Source organism: Anomaloglossus baeobatrachus, chromosome 2 (genome assembly GCF_048569485.1).
Source record: "Anomaloglossus baeobatrachus isolate aAnoBae1 chromosome 2, aAnoBae1.hap1, whole genome shotgun sequence".
NCBI lineage: Eukaryota > Metazoa > Chordata > Amphibia > Anura > Aromobatidae > Anomaloglossus > Anomaloglossus baeobatrachus.
This window is the reverse complement of record NC_134354.1, coordinates 425,877,721-425,897,474: the sequence shown is the minus strand read 5'-3', so window position 1 is coordinate 425,897,474 and position 19,754 is coordinate 425,877,721. Positions and strand designations below refer to the sequence as shown.

The window sequence follows — 19,754 nt, the reverse complement described above, 5'->3', positions numbered from 1 at the left end:
TTTAAGTGTAGTGCTTTGTGTGGCCTCCGGAGGCAGTAGCTATACACCAATTGTCTGGGTCTCCCAATGGAGCGACAAAGAAAACTGGGATGCAGAAAAATGACAGTAGGTCCCCCTGGATTGATGAGTCAAAGACATTTAGGAAGTGATAGGGCCCCCACAAAACCCTGATATCAACATTACTTGAAGTGACAGGATTTCTGAAACCCTACATCCACAGAAGATCTGTGGTTTGTTTTTAACAATGTTTGGAACAACTCTTCAGAATTCCTTCAAAAACCAAGTATATGTGTACCTAGAAGAATTGATGACTTTATGCACTTTTGAGGATATAGAGTGGTCACACCAACTATGGATTGGTTTTAGATTTCTCTTTTTTTCCATTTTTTTTTAATTGATATAAGTATTAGTACTTTATGGTTAAGTTCTAATCTACAACCATTATTTATGATCTGACATCAAATAAATGATTCATGGTCATACACACCTACTGTCATGGGAACAACATCTGCTCGTAATAGAAAGCGAATACGTCCGGCAGGCTTGTTCCCAATCTTGATATCCATGTACACCTGGGGGTTAGCTCGTATTTTTTTAGGTGGTGGCTCCCCCTGCATGCATCAAGAGAAGCACAAGGATAAGATGGACTGTGCAAAAGTTATGAAGTACGCATTAAATTTTATCTTAGTAAAAGTAACATCATGAGGACAATAAATTAAGAGTTGGGTTGTAATGAAGGGCATTGCTGCAGAACAGTGTGCCTAGTTCATAAAGCTATGCAGAACACTTAATGAATTGGGAGCATCTGTTAACATGCGTGTGCTGCTGCCAGAAGTACCGTATACAAAAGCTGAGGATTGGAGTATCGTTCTGAAGAAAGCTACACTACTAAAACTATGCTCTGTCCATCCCATGTTCCGTTCATATTGCTATGGCACTAAGGGACTGCCATGTTCACATCAAAAGTACCAATATTTTTGAGGAACTCCTGACTTGCACAAAATATTGTGAAAATGGTGTTTTACACCAGAATTTTGTCATAAACACATTAATGAATCAAGACCTTTGTATCTTCTAAATACACTGTGTGCAGAATTATTAGGCAAATGAGTATTTTGATCACATGATACTTTTTATACATGTAGTCCTACTCCAAGCTGTATAGGCTTGAGAGCCAACTATTAAGTAAATCAGGTGATGTGCATCTCTGTAATGAGGAGAGGTGTGGTGTAATGACATCAACGCCCTATATAAGCTGTGCTTAATTATTAGGCAACTTCCTTCCCTTTGGCAAAATGGGTCAGAAAAGAGATTTGATGGGCTCTGAAAAGTCCAAAATTGTGAGATGTCTTGCAGAGGGATGCAGCAGTCTTGAAATTGCTAAACCTTTGAAGCGTGATCACCGAACAATCAAGCGTTTCATTGCAAATAGCCACCAGGGTCGCAAGAAGGCGCAAAATAACTGCCCGTAAATTGAGAAAAAAACAAACTCAAGCGTGAAGCTGCCAAGATGCCATTTTCCACCAGTTTGGCCATATTTCAGAGCTGCAACATTACTGGAGTATCAAAAATGCACAAGGTGTGCCCTACTCCGGGACATGGCCCAAGGTAAGGAAGGCTGAAAAACGACCACCTTTGAACAAGAAACACAAGATAAAACGTCAAGACTGGCCAAGAAACATCGTAAGGCTATGTGCGCACGTTGCGTACTAGCCCTGCAGATATTTCTGCAGCGATCTGAAGAGAACATGTGCGCTTTAGATCGCTGCAGAAATGTCCGTAGTGAGCGCCGATTCCATGCGCTCTGCCTGCAGCTCCTCCCATAGACAGAGCAGGAGCTGCCGGCAAAGCGCAGGAAAGAAGTGACATGTCACTTCTTTTTGCGCAGCGCTTCGGCAGTAGCCGAAGCGCTGCGCTCTGAGACGCCACGTGCGCACGGCCCCTGCACAATCTCCATAGACTGCGCAGGGGACGCAGGGCGCATGCAGTTACACTGCGCTGCAAAGCGCAGCGTAACTGCATGAATTTACGCAACGTGCGCACATAGCCTAAGACTGATTTTTCAAAGGTTTTATGGAATGAAGAAATGAGAGTGACTCTTGATGGGCCAGATGGATGGGCCAGAGGCTGGATCAGTAAAGGGCAGAGAGCTCCACTCTGACTCAGACGCCAGCAAGGTGGAGGTGGGGTATGAGCTGGTATCAAAGATAAGCTCGTGGGACCTTTTCGGGTTGCGGATGGAGTGACGCTCAACTCCCAGACCTACTGCCAGTTTCTTGAAGACAACTTCTTCAAGCAGTGGTACAGGAAGAAGTAAGTAGCGTTCAAGAAAAACACGATTTTCATGCAGGACAATGCTCCATCATACACATCCAACTACACTACTCCACAGCGTGGCTGGCCAGTAAAGGTCTAAAAGATGAAAAAATAATGACATGGCCCCCTTGTTCACCTGATCTGAACCCCATAGAGAACCTGTGGTCCCTCATAAAATGTAAGATCTACAGGGAGGGAAAACAGTACACCTCTCGGAACAGTGTCTGGGAGGCTGTGGTGGCTGCTGCACGCAATGTTGATCTTAAACAGATCAATCAACTAATGTAATCTATGGATGGCAAGCTGTTGAGTGTCATCATAAAGAAACGTGGCTATATTGGTCACTAATTTTTTGGGGTTTTGTTTTTTCATGTCAGAAATGTTTATTTCTAAATTTTGTGCAGTTATATTGGTTTACCTGGTGAAAATAAACAAGTGAGATTGGAATATATTTGTTTTTTTACTAACTTGCCTAATAATTCTGCACAGTAATAGTTACCTGCACAAACAGATATCCTCCTAAGATAGCCAAATCTAAAAAAAACCCCACTCCAACTTCCAAAAATATTAAGCTTTGATAGTGAAGTCTTTTGGGTTGATTGAGAACATAGTTGTTGATCAATAATAAAAAAAATCCTCTAAAATACAACTTGCCTAATTATTCTGCACACAGTATAAACCAATATCTATATCAAAGTATACCACTGAGCTAGGATTACTAGACAGACCAACATTACCTCCTGTGCTGCAGTTTTAGGAGCATCTGTTCCTTCAGCCTGTTCAGCCTCTTCTAGTGTTTTACCAGAAAATCTTTTAAGCCAGTCGTCATCAGACCAAACTAGGATGTAAAATTATATTACAAAATATTCAGTTTTTGCAAAAAAGTGTAGCACATTTATAAAACTATATACATTTGCCTAACTCACCTGCCTTTGAAGAGCCTTCCTTTAGTCTCATAGGTTTTGCAAGATTTACACGTATGGTACGACCAAAGAGTTCAGATTCATTCTAGATATTAAATATAAAGCATCAATTAGTTAGGTGAAGCAAAAGATTAAAATATTTTACACCAGTAGTGATCTTGTATGCAGTCTTAGGTTAGGATTACACTTAAATGTTTTAGCCTTTCCCATCATCTCAAAAAAAAATAAATCGCTATCCATGGGAGTACATTGAGTATCAAAAACGTCTACAGAGATTCTGAAAAACTTTTTCCTTCCAATTTGAAAATCGAATTAAGGCCGCTTTACACACTACGATTTATCTGACGATATGTCGTCGGGGTCACGGTTTTCGTGACGCACTTCCGTTGTAGTTAGCGACGTCGTTGCGTGTGACACCTACGTGCGACTCCGAACGATCGCAAAGTAGCAAAAATCGTTGATCGTTGACACGTCGTTCATTTTCAAAATATTGAAATATTTAGTGCGTCCATCATCAGCGACGCGGGCGTGTCGTTACAAGCAATGCTCCACGCCTCCTCCGCTCTGATTGTTGTCACGCTAGGGTGTATGCTATGAACAATTATACGCCTCTGACGTTGCCGGAATCTGTCAGGAATGCTGTGTGACAGTGTCCACACGACCGCCTTGGTCAAACAATATATCGCTGAACGATGTAGCGTCGTTTGTGAGATGTGTACGTGTGACCGCTACAAAACCACCTATGAGCGATCTCGGCAAATCGTAACAACGATCTGGGCGTGGCGCATCGCTAACGAGATCGCTAGCGATATCGGTGTGTAAAGCCCCCTTTAGAAACTTAGTTTTACGTTCTCTAGGAACCCTCCATGACAGCATCACAGGAGCTTAACTCCTCACCCTAACTGTCTGTCCGCACGTTGCGTTTTTTCTTGCGTTTTGGCTGCGTTTTCAACTGGACTATGTCAATGACAAAATGCATGCTTTTGCTTCCACAGCAAAGTCTATGTGAAATCAAAATTTCCATCTGCACGTTGCTTTTTGTTAGGCAGCGTTTTGTTTGACAAATATTTGTCAAAATCTTTGCCAAAAAAAAAAACAAAAAACAACAGCATGTCAGTTCATTGAATTTTGTGAACATTTTCTACCCATTGACTTCTCAATCTCAAAACAGTGTTCAAAACGCGATCAAAATGCATGCGTTTTGACAGCATTCTTTTTGTCAAACGCAGTGTTTACATTTGTCAAAAGTGTGCAATTTATTGATCAAGCCAGAACGCAGCGTGCAGACATAGCCTAACAGGGACAGGAAATACAAACAAGTTAGGGCAAGTTCACACAGTGCGTTTTTCGCGGCGTTTTTGCGCAGTTTTCGGGTGCGTTTTTGCTCAGAAAACTGCATGACTTTGCTTCCCCAGCAAAGTCTATGAGTTTTCATTTTTGCTGTCTGCACACAGCGTTTTTTTTTCAGCTGCGTTTTTCTGGTGCCACAAAAACGCAGCATGTCAATTATTCCCGCGTTTTTCACTGCGCTTTTCATCCATTGAGTGCAATGGGATGTTGAAAGACGCAATGAGAAACGCAAACAGCTGCGTTTTGGTGCGTTTCTAAGACCAAAAACGCAGCTATAAACGCAGGAGGTGGGTAGTAAAGTGACGTGTACAGGAAGAGGATTCCTTCTGTCAGTAAACACAGAAGTGTGAATCCTCCCGGTACCGTCACCGCCGCTTCCACCTCCGGTCCTGTGCATGTATGCTGCCGTGCGGCGCCATGTCTGGGCGGGAGGTGGAAGCGGCTGAGAAAACAAAAGTGAACAGTAGAAAAGAAAAAAAAAAAACAAACAGTTATACTCACCTGTCTGCAGGGTCCCGGTGCCATGCCCGCTCCCAGATCCTCCTCCCGGTCCCGCCGCTCCGGGTGTGTGCAGTCTCCCCGGGTACGTATGCCTGCAGGATGCAGGACCTGGCGATGGATCACCTGATGCAGTCACCTGACGCATCAGCTGATCGTAAGTCTCGGGCTGACGCCGGCGGCCGGCCGATTTAAGCTATCAGCAGATGCGTCAGGAGACTTCATCCCTGATTACCGGCAGCTGCTGCAGCGATCGGACAGGATCAGATTCCCGCCCCATCGCTGCAGGAGCTGCCGGTAATCAGCACATAAGTGAGTATTTTTTTTTTTGCACCGATGCATCAGCTGATTGTATAAACGGCTTTTATACAATCAGCTGATGTGTGATGTGATTCAGGCACTTGATCCTGATACATCATCTGATCGCTTTGCCTTCCAGCAAACCGATCAGATGATATTGGATCCGGATTGGACGGCGCGGGACCCTTGACCCAGGATTACTGCGGAGGGGGGTTCTTTATTTCAATAAAGATGGAGTCACTAATTGTGTTGTGTTTTATTTCTAATAAAAATATTTTTCTGTGTGTTGCATTTTTTTTTATCTTTACTAGAAATTCATGGTGGCCATGTCTAATATTGGCGTGACACCATGAATTTCGGGCTTAGGGCCAGCTATACAGCTAGCCCTAACCCCATTATTACCCAGCGAGCCACCCGGCATCAGGGCAGCTGGAAGAGTTGGATACAGCGCCAGAAGATGGCGCTTCTATGAAAGCGCCATTTTCTGGGGTGGCTGCGGGACTGCAATTCACAGCGGGGGTGCCCAGAAAGCATGGGCACCCTGCACTGTGGATTTCAATCCCCAGCTGCCTAGTTGTACCTGGCTGGACTCAAAAATTGGGCGAAGCTCACGTCATTTTTTTTTTTTAAATTCTTTCATGAAATTCATGAAATAATTAAAAAGAAGGGAATTTTGTTTGCTTGCCGTAAATTCCTTTTCTTCTAGCTCTAATTGGGAGACCCAGACAATTGGGTGTATAGCTACTGCCTCCGGAGGCCACACAAAGTATTACACTTAAAAGTGTAAGGCCCCTCCCCTTCTGGCTATACACCCCCCGTGGGATCACGGGCTCATCAGTTTTAGTGCAAAAGCAAGAAGGAGGAAAGCCAATAACAGGTTTAAAGACAAATTCAATCCGAAGAAACATCGGAGAACTGAAACCATTCAACATGAACAACATGTGTACCCGAAAAAACCAAAAATCCCTAAGAAAACAGGGCGGGTGCTGGGTCTCCCAATTAGAGCAAGAAGAAAAGGAATTTACGGCAAGCAAACAAAATTCCCTTCTTCTTTGTCGCTCTATTGGGAGACCCAGACAATTGGGATGTCCAAAAGCAATCCCTGGGTGGGTAAAATAATACCTCGTAATAGAGCCGTAAAACGGCCCCTTCCTACAGGTGGGCAACCGCCGCCTGAAGGACTCATCTGCCTATGCTGGCATCCGCCGAAGCATAGGTATGCACCTGATAATGCTTGGTAAAAGTGTGCAGACTCGACCAGGTAGCGGCCTGGCACACCTGCTGAGCCGTAGCCTGGTGCCGTAATGCCCAGGACGCACCCACGGCTCTGGTAGAATGGGCCTTCAGCCCTGAGGGAACCGGAAGCCCAGCAGAACGGTAGGTTTCAAGAATTGGTTCCTTGATCCACCGAGCCAGTGTGGATTTGGAAGCTTGCGATCCTTTACGCTGACCAGCGACAAGGACAAAGAGTGCATCCGAGCGGCGCAAGGGCGCCGTGCGGGAAATGTAGATCCTGAGTGCTCTGACCAGATCCAACAAATGCAAACCTTTTTCAAATTGATGAACTGGATGAGGACACAAGGAAGGCAAGGTGATATCCTCATGGAGATGAAAGGGGGATACCACCTTAGGGAGAAACTCCGGAATCGGACGCAGAACCACCTTGTCCTGGTGAAAAACCAGGAAGGCAGATTTGCATGACAGTGCCGCTAGCTCGGACACTCTCCGAAGAGACGTGACCGCCACTAGAAAGGCCACTTTCTGTGAAAGACGAGAAAGGGAAACATCCTTCATAGGCTCGAAAGGCGGCTTCTGGAGAGCAATTAGAACCCTGTTCAGATCCCAGGGCTCTAACGGTCGCTTGTAAGGAGGGACGATATGACAAACTCCTTGCAGGAACGTGCGTACCTGAGGAAGTCGTGCTAGGCGTTTCTGAAAAAAATACAGATAGCACTGAGACTTGTCCTTTAAGGGAGCTGAGCGACAAACCTTTTTCCAACCCGGATTGCAGGAAGGAAAGAAAAGTAGGCAATGCAAAAGGCCAGGGAGAAACTCCCTGAGCAGAGCACCAAGATAAGAATATCTTCCACGTCCTGTGGTAGATCTTGGCGGAGGATGGTTTCCAGCCTGTCTCATGGTGGCAATAACTTTTCGAGATAATCCTGAAGACGCTAGGATCCAGGACTCAATGGCCACACAGTCAGGTTCAGGGCCGCAGAATTCAGATGGAAAAACGGCCCTTGAGACAGCAAGTCTGGTCGGTCTGGTAGTGCCCACGGTTGGCCTACCGTGAGGTGCCACAGATCTGGGTACCACGACCTCCTCGGCCAGTCTGGAGCGACGAGGATGGCGCGGCGGCAGTCGGCCCTTATCTTGCGCAGCACTCTGGGTAACAATGCCAGAGGTGGGAACACATAAGGTAGCCGGAACTGCGACCAATCTTGAACTAAGGCGTCTGCCGCCAGAGCTCGGTGATCGTGAGACCGTGCCATGAAAACCGGAACCTTGTGAAACTGCGCGAAAGGGACTGCTTCCATTGCCGCTACCATCTTCCCTAGGAAGTGCATGAGGCGTCTCAAGGGGTGCGACTGGCCTTGAAGGAGAGATTGCACCCCTGTCTGTAGTGAACGCTGTTTGTCCAGCGGAAGCTTCACTATCGCTGAGAGAGTATGAAACTCCATGCCAAGATATGTTAGCGATTGGGTCGGGGTTAGATTTGACTTTGAAAAGTTGATGATCCACCCGAAACTCTGGAGAGTCTCTAGCGCAACGTTCAGGCTGTGTTGGCATGCCTCTTGAGAGGGTGCCTTGACCAGTAGATCGTCCAAATACGGGATCACAGAGTGACCTTGAGAGTGCAGGACTGCTACTACTGCTGCCATGACCTTGGTGAAGACTCGTGGGGCTGTCGTCAGCCCGAAGGGCAGAGCTACGAACTGAAGGTGTTCGTCTCCTATAACGAAGCGTAGAAAACGCTGGTGCTGTGGAGCAATCGGCACGTGGAGATAAGCATCCTTGATGTCTATAGATGCTAGGAAATCTCCTTGAGACATTGAGGCGATGACGGAGCGGAGGGATTCCATCCGGAACCGTCTGGTTTGTACGTGCTTGTTGAGCAGTTTTAGATCCAGAACGGGACGGAACGACCCGTCCTTTTTTGGCACCACCAACAAATTGGAGTAAAAAACCGTGACCTTGTTCCTGAAGAGGAACGGGGGTCACCACTCCTTCCGCCTTTAGAGTGGACACCGCTTGCCGCAGAGCATCGGCTCGGTCGGGAGGTGGAGAAGTTCTGAAGAAGCGAGTTGGAGGACGAGAGCTGAACTCTATCCTGTACCCGTGAGACAGAATGTCTCTCACCCAACGGTCTGTGACCTGTGGCAGCCAAATGTCGCCAAGCGGGAGAGCCTGCCACCGACCGAGGATGCGGAGAGAGGAGGCTGAAAGTCATGAGGAAGCCGCCTTGGTAGCGGTTCTTCCGGCTGTCTTTTTTGGGCGTGACTGAGTCCGCCAAGAATCTGAGCTCCTCTGATCCTTTTGAGTCCTTTTGGACGAGGAGAATTGGGACCTGCCTGAGCCTCGAAAGGACCGAAACCCCGACTGTCCCCTCCTTTGTTGGGGTTTGTTTTGTCTGGGTTGAGGTAAGGATGAATCCTTACCCTTGGAGTGTTTAATGATTTCATCTAAACGCTCACCAAACAGTCGGTCACGAGAAAATGGCAAACTGGTTAAACACTTTTTGGAAGCAGAATCTGCCTTCCATTCTCTTAACCACAAGGCTCTGCGTAAAACCACGGAGTTGGCGGACGCCACTGCCGTACGGCTCGTAGAGTCTAGGACGGCATTAATCGCGTAAGACGCAAATGCAGACATTTGAGAGGTTAAGGATGCCACCTGCGGAGCAGATGTACGTGTGACCGTGTCAATCTGTGTAAGACCAGCTGAAATAGCTTGGAGTGCCCATACGGCTGCGAATGCTGGAGCCAAAGACGCGCCGATAGCATCATAGATGGATTTCAACCAGAGCTCCATCTGTCTGTCAGTGGCATCTTTAAGTGCCGCCCCATCTTCCACTGCAACTACGGATCTAGCCGCAAGCCTGGAGATTGGAGGATCCACCTTGGGACACTGGGTCCAGCTTTTGACCACGTCAGGGGGAAAAGGATAACGTGTATCCTTAAGCCGTTTGGAAAAACGCTTCTCAGGATAAGCGTGGTGTTTCTGGATTGCCTCTCTAAAGTCAGAGTGGTCCAGAAAAGTACTTAATTTACGCTTGGGATACCTGAAATGGAATTTCTCCTGCTGTGAAGCCTACTCCTCCACTGGAGGAGCTGGGGGAGAAATATCCAACATTCTATTGATGGACGCTATAAGATCATTCACTATGGCGTCACCATCAGGAGTATCCAGATTGAGAGCAGTCTCAGGATCTGAATCCTGAGCAGCTACCTCCGCCTCATCATATAGAGAGTCGTCCTGCTGGGACCCTGACCAGTGTGATGAAGTGGAGGGCCGCTCATAGCGAGCCCGCTTAGGCTGTCTGGGACTGTCGTCCGTGTCAGAACCGTCACCCTGGGATGCATGTGACACCCCCGGAGCCTGAAGCTGTTCCAACTGAGGGGGACCAGGGAGCAATGAGTCAACAGTGCCCATGGTCTGAGTTACTGGTCTAGACTGCAATGTTTCAAGAATTTTAGTCTAGTCACAGACAATCTGTCAGCAAAAACTGCAAACTCCGTCCCTGTCACCTGGACAGTATTCACAGGTGGTTCTCCCTGGGTCACCTCTAGCAGAGGCCCCGGCCGAGCAAGTGCCACAGGGGCCGAGCACTGCACACAATGGGGGTCAGTGGAACCTGCCGGTAGAGCAGTCTCACATGCGGTACAAGCAGCATAGAAAGCCTGTGCCTTGGCACCTTTGCTTCTTGCGGACGACATGCTGTTGTCTCCTCTGAGTAATCTAGGAGGGAGTATAGCAGAGAATCACCAGCGACCGTACAGTGCAATGTATAGCATGCAAGCATAAAAATACAAATGTACACTTCGGCACTAGTGGGGGTCAGCCCTTGAGGGCTGCTTACCGCCCGCTCAAAAGCGGGTGTGTGGTCGCCAGAATCCAGTGTCTGGGTCTCCCAGTCCCCCTTCTCCAGCTCAGGCTGCACACAGGAATGGCTGCCGGCGTCCTGTGAAGAGGGGCGGACCGTGGGCGTGCCTCAAACAAAGTGCGGGAAACTGGCGTCCCACTGTGCCCAGTGTGAGGGCTGGAGTATGTAAAACAGACTCCAGCCCTCTGCGCTGATGTTCTATACAGCGTCCCGCCCTTCCCCTGACTGGCAGGCCTGGGGGCGGGAACGAACCAAAACTAGGCCGCAAAAGCCGGGGACTCGAGTAATAAGCGCGGCCGTCATATATGCACGGCCAGCGCGGAAGTCCCCGGCGCACCACAAGTCCCAGCCGCGCCGCAGCGAAAAAAACTGAGAACAGCGGCCGGCGCGGCAGTTTCAAATGCATGTCCCCACTCAGCAGAGCTGTAGATAGGAATGGCACCAGCGCGCAGCGCTGTTGTCCCCGGCGCACTAACACACCCAGCAATGCTGCAGTGTGACTGTGCGCGGTCTGTGCGGGGACACAGAGTACCTTGAAGTAGCAGGGCCCTGTCCCTGACGATACTCAGCTCCATGTCCAGCAGATTCCCCAGGGGCTGTGGATGGAGCACGGTCTCAGTGCCTGGAGACCGGTAAGATCCCACTTCACCCAGAGCCCGAAGGGGGATGGGGAAGGAAAGCAGCATGTGGGCTCCAGCCTCCGTACCCGCAATGGGTACCTCAACCTTAACAAACACCGCCGACAAAAAGTGGGGTGAGAAGGGAGCATGCTGGGGGCCCTAGTATGGGCTCTCTTTTCTTCCAACCGACATAGTCAGCAGCTGCTGCTGACTAAACAGTGGAGCTATGCGTGTATGTGTGCCTCCTTCGCACAAAGCATGAAAACTGATGAGCCCGTGATCCCACGGGGGGTGTATAGCCAGAAGGGGAGGGGCCTTACACTTTTAAGTGTAATACTTTGTGTGGCCTCCGGAGGCAGTAGCTATACACCCAATTGTCTGGGTCTCCCAATAGAGCGACAAAGAAAAAAAGGGCTTCCCTATATTTTTGGTTCCCAGCCGGGTACAAATAGGCAGCTGGGGGTTGGGGGCAGCCCGTACCTGCCTGCTGTACCCGGCTAGCATACAAAAATATGGCGAAGCCCACGTCATTTTTTTTTTGTTTGGGGGGGGGCAAAGAAATCCTGCACACAGTCCTGGAAGGAGGATGCTGAGCCTTGTAGTTCGACAGCTGCCGTCTGCTCTCCTGCATACACTATTGGATGGAGGATGCTGAGCCTTGTAGTTCGACAGCTGCTGTCTGCTCTTGCTGCTGAGCTGCTGAGCCTTGTAGGTCTGCTCCCCCTGACTCTCCCTCAAGCATACAGTCCTGGATGGAGCATGCTGAGCCTTGCAGTTCTGCAGCTGCTGTCTGCTCTCCTGCATACACTATTGGATGGAGTATGCTGAGCCTTGTAGTTCTGCAGCTGTCTGCTCTTCTACATACACTAGTGGAGAATGAAGAACACATTGAAGAAGGAAATTACATCAGACCTTTTTTTTTGTTCACTGATAAAAACCGCATAAAGACGCAGTGAGCAAAAACGCAGCAAAACGCAGCAAAAAAACGCACAAGTTTTTTGCCGCGTTTTTTTTGCCGCGGGTGGGTTTTTGTGCGGTTTTTGCCGCAAAAAACGCACAAAAACGCAGCGTCAAAAAAACGCAGTGTGTGAACCTAGCCTTAAATAGCTCCTTCTTGTCTACCATCTCCAGTGCGTTTTCCAAAGGATCATCCAGCTAGGAACAAATCAAATTTTATTCAAAAATGAGTCATTAGTAATGCAATATACAGAAGACAAGGAGGGATTACCCGTTCTGTCATGCAGGGTTCCTAGAAAACAAATTACCAGTACATCTAATTCTAAACGTTACGGGAGGGGAAGGGGGTCAATAGCTTGGAGAAACCTCCTTTTAAAAGCCAAGTCCTTACTAGACATTAAGGCCCTGTGCGCACGTTGCTTTTTTCATGTTTTTAATAATAATGTCTTTAATGAATAGTGCAAGGAAAAATGCATCCCAGCAAAGTCTATGAGAATACTAACTTGCTGTGCCCACATTGCTTCTTTTTCCTTGCAGATTTTGTTGCTGAAAAAAAGCAGCAGCATGTCAATTGTTTCAGCGTTTCTTTTTCTGCGTTTCTATAATCCACTGCAGTGCTCGATCCCTACAGTGGATCACAGCACTTCGCCTCACACATCATGCATTCAGCATGGTGTGTGAGGCTCTCCATAAGCTCAGTAACCCAGGGTTGTAATGGCAGCGATCAAGTCCATGTGATTACATTACAGGGACCCAATCACCAGGGAGAGGTAAGGGATTCCTCTCCCTGCCTTCTGAATGCTGTGATCGCATTGATTGAAGCATTAAGGGGGATAAAATGCCAGCCTTTCAACAAACTTTATTAGCATACGAACAGCACCCAAACTGACTTTTTTTTTTTTTTTTTTTTTAAGTCCATGTTTGAATTCGAGCTTCGAACACCTGGTGTTTGGTATGAACTCCAAACTTCACCGTTCTGGCTTGCTCATCCCTACTCTAACAATGTTATCTGTAAAAATCTGTCAATCATTTATTATGCAAAGATGGGAGCTTCTTAGAACAAACGACACATTTGCAACATGAAGTCTTGTCTTATTTTGTTGCAGGAACCTTGTCTACCAAAAAGGGGGAAGAGAAGTGGCAATTAACCATAAATATCCTGCTCCAAAAAGAAAGATAAAAAGACCTACCCATGACAGGACATTTACTCGGTTAGGATTTGCTCTGGGCTGTGCAATTGCGGAGCAACAAGAAAGGTCACCCTCCATAAGAAAGAAAGGTCTTGTCTTAAAGGTGTCTTCTAACAGGGACACAAATCCAAGTTACCGGGTCTCAGCGCAACATCCCACCAAGAGCTGACTCCTCCCCATGGTCGTGAGGGGGCAGGCAAGGATGACCAATTTGCAAACCCTGTGGCACGTACAACTAGAACCACCATTTCTCCAAGCTGTTGTCTGGCATTAAACAGAAAAACATGGCCATGCGTTCCACCATGTAGTGCAACTGTAAGATGCGCCAAATAGAGACTGACATGACTTCCAGTGTGTGCGCACACCTGGCCTTCCAATGCTGGACACGTGGAGAGGGAGAAGAAGCTGGGGAGCTCAGGGAGGCCCTCAGCCTGCCACCATTTCACTTTGCCCGGAAGCACAGGAGAAATAGGGAGCCCGGAATTCAGAGGAGACTGAAGCAGCCACAAGAGGAGACCAGTAATTGCCCTCGACTATCCGACTAAAGAGGTGGTACCACTGTCAGTGCCCATCGCTGGCCACAAAGCACCACCAAATAACCATTTCATATCCCATAGGGACAGGAAAAAACATTGGCGATTGGTCATAGGGAGGGGCTATTTAACACCTGATTTTTGTGTCCTTAGTAGGGCGAGTTAACCTCCTTTGGAGCCGTCGTGAAGGGTGACTTGAGAAAAATTACTTAAGATTTTGGTTACTTCAAAGGAAAAAAAAAAAAAAAAAGTAGAGTTACAAAAAGAGGATTTCAGAGTAAGCTAGAGCACATCTTACTTTGGCTGATAGTCAACCATATGAGTTTGTAAAAAACAAAACAACAAACATGACCGAGATTGCTTGTTTGTCCACGGAACACCTTTTATATGACAAAAAATATCTTTGACTGCTGCCCATCTCCCACTGTAGATCAGCTCTCATTTGCAGAAACCAACCAGTGTAAGGATATCGGCAATCTTTCAAATACACAGCACCATCTAGAGGCTTTAGGGAAATATGCTGCCATAATCCATAAATCGACTTTAGTACTATAGGGAAATTCGCAAAGCCTGACATTTTATAAGCCACTCTTATTCTCTTAGCTGGGGTTAGGGTCTCCAAATTGATTAAAAGGCGCAATTCATCAAATGTTCTTCCGTGACTGACTGTAATATGTATCTGATGTTTACTTTTTTCAATATGAACACGTTAGGCTGTGCGAAGACATACCCCCTATCACTAAGCATCACTCATTTGTTAAAGCTGATGGAGCAAGCACAAAAATGGCCAAAGTCACAAGGTTTTTGTGCAGCAAGTCTTTGTACAAAAAGTTGTAATTTTCAGATAAAACAGCCCCATGTGTCGAACTACTCATAAGGAAGGACTGAGAGGTGAAAGAAAAGAAGGCCTTATTAAACTAGACCCCTCAATGAATCTATGGGTTCAGTGATCATACTGACACCACGTGTGCATCACAGAATGTTATTCCTTTGGGTCGTGATGAAAGAATAATTAAATTTTTATCATTAATATGTTTAGACTCAAGTTTTTAATTTTTTTAATGGCCGATAGGAAAAAAAAAAAAATGGACCACACAGTTTGTTGTGTACCATATTTATCGCTTTATAAGACGCACCTGATTATAAGACGCACCCCCAAACTTGCTAAAGGAATAATTTTTTTTATGTTAAATGGGGTCCGTCTTATAATGCCAGTGTCTGTCCAACAAATAATATAGGGTATATGTCCCTCATAGCCCCCATCCTAAAATTAGCCCCCTTAATTTGGATGTGGCCCCCTTCTATTGAATATAGCCCCCTTGTGCTGCCACACGTCCCCCTGTGCCGCCCATGGACCCCTATGGATGGCACACGTCCCCCTGTGCCGCCCATGGACCCCTATGGATGGCACACGTCCCCCTGTGCCGCCCATGGACCCCTATGGATGGCACACGTCCCCCTGTGCCGCCCATGGACCCCTATGGATGGCACACGTCCCCCTGTGCCGCCCATGGACCCCTATGGATGGCACACGTCCCCCTGTGCCGCCCATGGACCCCTATGGATGGCACACGTCCCCCTGTGCCGCCCATGGACCCCTATGGATGGCACACGTCCCCCTGTGCCGCCCATGGACCCCTATGGATGGCACACGTCCCCCTGTGCCGCCCATGGACCCCTATGGATGGCACACGTCCCCCTGTGCCGCCCATGGACCCCTATGGATGGCACACGTCCCCCTGTGCCGCCCATGGACCCCTATGGATGGCACACGTCCCCCTGTGCCGCCCATGGACCCCTATGGATGGCACACGTCCCCCTGTGCCGCCCATGGACCCCTATGGATGGCACACGTCCCCCTGTGCCGCCCATGGACCCCTATGGATGGCACACGTCCCCCTGTGCCGCCCATGGACCCCTATGGATGGCACACGTCCCCCCTGTGCCGCCCATGGACCCCTATGGATGGCACACGTCCCCCTGTGCCGCCCATGGACCCCTATGGATGGCACACGTCCCCCTGTGCCGCCCATGGACCCCTATGGATGGCACACGTCCCCCTGTGCCGCCCATGGACCCCTATGGATGGCACACGTCCCCCTGTGCCGCCCATGGACCCCTATGGATGGCACACGTCCCCCTGTGCCGCCCATGGACCCCTATGGATGGCACACGTCCCCCTGTGCCGCCCATGGACCCCTATGGATGGCACACGTCCCCCTGTGCCGCCCATGGACCCCTATGGATGGCACACGTCCCCCTGTGCCGCCCATGGACCCCTATGGATGGCACACGTCCCCCTGTGCCGCCCATGGACCCCTATGGATGGCACACGTCCCCCTGTGCCGCCCATGGACCCCTATGGATGGCACACGTCCCCCTGTGCCGCCCATGGACCCCTATGGATGGCACACGTCCCCCTGTGCCGCCCATGGACCCCTATGGATGGCACACGTCCCCCTGTGCCGCCCATGGACCCCTATGGATGGCACACGTCCCCCTGTGCCGCCCATGGACCCCTATGGATGGCACACGTCCCCCTGTGCCGCCCATGGACCCCTATGGATGGCACACGTCCCCCTGTGCCGCCCATGGACCCCTATGGATGGCACACGTCCCCCTGTGCCGCCCATGGACCCCTATGGATGGCACACGTCCCCCTGTGCCGCCCATGGACCCCTATGGATGGCACACGTCCCCCTGTGCCGCCCATGGACCCCTATGGATGGCACACGTCCCCCTGTGCCGCCCATGGACCCCTATGGATGGCACACGTCCCCCTGTGCCGCCCATGGACCCCTATGGATGGCACACGTCCCCCTGTGCCGCCCATTGACCCCTATGGATGGCACACGTCCCCCTGTGCCGCCCATTGACCCCTATGGATGGCACACGTCCCCCTGTGCCGCCCATGGACCCCTATGGATGGCACACGTCCCCCTGTGCCGCCCATGGACCCCTATGGATGGCACACGTCCCCCTGTGCCGCCCATGGACCCCTATGGATGGCACACGTCCCCCTGTGCCGCCCATGGACCCCTATGGATGGCACACGTCCCCCTGTGCCGCCCATGGACCCCTATGGATGGCACACGTCCCCCTGTGCCGCCCATGGACCCCTATGGATGGCACACGTCCCCCTGTGCCGCCCATGGACCCCTATGGATGGCACACGTCCCCCTGTGCCGCCCATGGACCCCTATGGATGGCACACGTCCCCCTGTGCCGCCCATGGACCCCTATGGATGGCACACGTCCCCTGTGCTACCCATGGCCCCCTATGGATGGCAAACGCCCCCCTGTGCCGCCCATGGCCCCCTATGGATGGCACACGTCCCCCTGTACTGCCCATGGCCCCCTATGGATGGCACACGTCCCCCTGTGCTGCCCATGGCCCCCTATGGGTGGCAAACGCCCCCTGTGCTACCCATGGCCCCCTATGGATGGCAAACGCCCCCTGTGCCGCCCATGGACCCCTATGGATGGCACACGTCCCCCTGTGCCGCCCATGGACCCCTATGGATGGCACACGTCCCCCTGTGCCGCCCATGGACCCCTATGGATGGCACACGTCCCCCTGTGCCGCCCATGGACCCCTATGGATGGCACACGTCCCCCTGTGCCGCCCATGGACCCCTATGGAAGGCACACGTCCCCCTGTGCCGCCCATGGACCCCTATGGATGGCACACGTCCCCCTGTTTGATATGGCTCCCATGCTGCTGCTCATAGTAAAATAAGAGACTCTTTACTTACCTTCTCCAGCGCTGTCCTCCCAGTGTCTCCCTCCGTGCTGCTGAGCTCCTCCACTTCCTGCTTCTCTGTGCTGGTCATGTGATCGGCACAGCAGAGTGACATCTCTGCGTGCCTGATCACAGTAGCAGCAGGGAGACCGGGGAGACACCGGGATATCAGCGCTGGAGAAGGTAAGTAAAGCTTTTTTATTTTAAAATGGGCAGGAGCATGGGGGCCATATCTAAAACGGGAAAGGGGGGGGGGTTGGGGCATGTACAATCAAAGGGGGGCGCAGACACATAATATGCTCCACTCCCGCAGCCCATCACCACGGTGCGGTTTCAGCACCATGGTGATGGACAGCGGCAGTGCATATTATATGAGCGGGAGCAGGAGATCTCCCGCTGCCTCCTGCAGCCTCCCTCAGCCCCCAGCACCGCTCCAGAGCTGCCCCCACCTCCCCTGAGCCCTGCAGTATATAATCCGTATATTCGGATTATAAAACGCACCCCTACTTTCCCCCAAAATTTGGGGGAACAAAAGTGCGTCTTATAGTGCGAAAAAATACGGTAATTTGTTCCCGAGTGCGCCAATACCCTATATGTAATCGGGAACTACTGTTGAGGTGCAGGGGAAAGCTCAGAAGGGAAGAAGTACCATATTATTGTGCAGATGTTGCTGTTAAAGGTTGCGTGTGCCATGTCACAAAGAAAGAGCCCCTGAGGTGCCAGAACGGCAAAACTCTCCTATAATGGCCACATGTTACAAACTGCACACCTCAATGAATTCATCTATGGAAGAAGTGAGCAAATTTGTCACACAATTTCTGCTGAACGTAGCAAAACCCCATATGTGGCTGTACAGGTTTGATTATCCACACGGCGAAACAAAGCGGGAAAGAGCCCTAATTGACCCTTGGAGCAGAGAATTTTCAGGAATAGTTTGCAGAGCCATTAAGTGCCAGAAGAGCAGAATCCCTCCACAAGTGTATTTAAACACACAGGTATAGTGATGATATGACTCCATGCATTTTTTCCAGAAACAAGTAACATTGGATGATGTTGAGCAAAAATTGCATATCTGCCATTGTAGTGCCCAGAACACTGTAGTGCCCACTTTGTGTTTCTGGAGACACGCACCCAGTAAATTAAGCGGGCTCTTAACTACAGAAATGCAAAACATGTGGATGTTAAATGTGATTTAGGCACACTGTGGGGCTCAGAACAGAGGGAGCATTTGGATATGGGAGCAAAGATATTGCTGGATTTCTTTTTGGGGAAAAGTTATGGCACTTTGGGAGCCTTTGTGTTACCAATAATGTGAAACCCCCCTATATTCCTATTGAAAGATGACAGATCTGAGTGGAGACTGTTTTCGTGAAATAAGTTGAAGCTTTTATGGGGGAACATTTTGGATCACATTTATCCTGTGCTCTATGCCGAGCACGCACTTTGGGGTTTACATCTAAATCTCCAAATTATGTGATTCAGATGAAACCTACGAAAGATACATTCACTATAATGAGGCAGTGAGAGATACTTTGACCATCCAAAAAAGCAAGATCGGCAGCACTCTGCGGTGTGAAAAGTTTTAATGTTGCTTCATGCAAACAGGTGAGACAACATAGGGGAGGTGAGGGGGCACAGAGGACGGCGGTACAGTTTCGCACCTCTAGGGGGTGCTTTCACGGGTCCACCAAGAGATACTTTGACCTCTGTCGGCAGTATGTCTTTTCAGATGTGCACAACACTGTGGCAGACTGCACTTTTACGAATGCCTAAAAAGATGGATACCACCGGAGCAAAGGCCAGACAGCCCCAGTTGTCTCCATTTGCCTTATTATAGGGAATCTGGCATCGGGGGTTCCATCTGAATCATGTACTTCAGAGATTTACATGTAAATCCCCGGTGTAAGTGCTCAACGTAAAGCTCAGGATAAATGTGAGCCGAGCCTTACTGCAATCTTTAGAAGGCAGAAAAAAAAAAAAATCAACAGGAGGTCAAGAATTTATTTTTTTTTTTATGCTATTCACCATAAGTATAAGACAGTTATATTCTTTAGGGTGGTCCGATTACAGCAATACCAGGTTTATATCTATTTTTTATGTTTGGCTACTATCAAACACTAAAAATCACTTAAAAAAAACTTTTCTCATAACCATAATTTGAGACCTATAATTTTTTTTTATTTTTCTACCGACAGCCATGTAAGGGCTTGTTTTTTTGCAG

General features: G+C 49.2%; 1 protein-coding gene across 2 annotated transcripts in view; it reads right to left on the bottom strand.

Annotated features, from left to right (window-relative positions):
• The window catches only part of PPIE (peptidylprolyl isomerase E), a 61,015-nt gene that overhangs the window by 32,633 nt on the left and 8,628 nt on the right, over positions 1-19,754 (bottom strand). For both annotated transcript variants that reach the window (XM_075336221.1, XM_075336222.1), the window contains 3 exons: positions 3,243-3,324; positions 3,054-3,154; positions 488-611 (listed from right to left, as the gene is read on the bottom strand). In XM_075336221.1, coding sequence (XP_075192336.1) covers positions 488-611; positions 3,054-3,154; positions 3,243-3,324 — 307 coding nt within the window. The remainder of the gene's footprint in view (positions 1-487; positions 612-3,053; positions 3,155-3,242; positions 3,325-19,754) is intronic.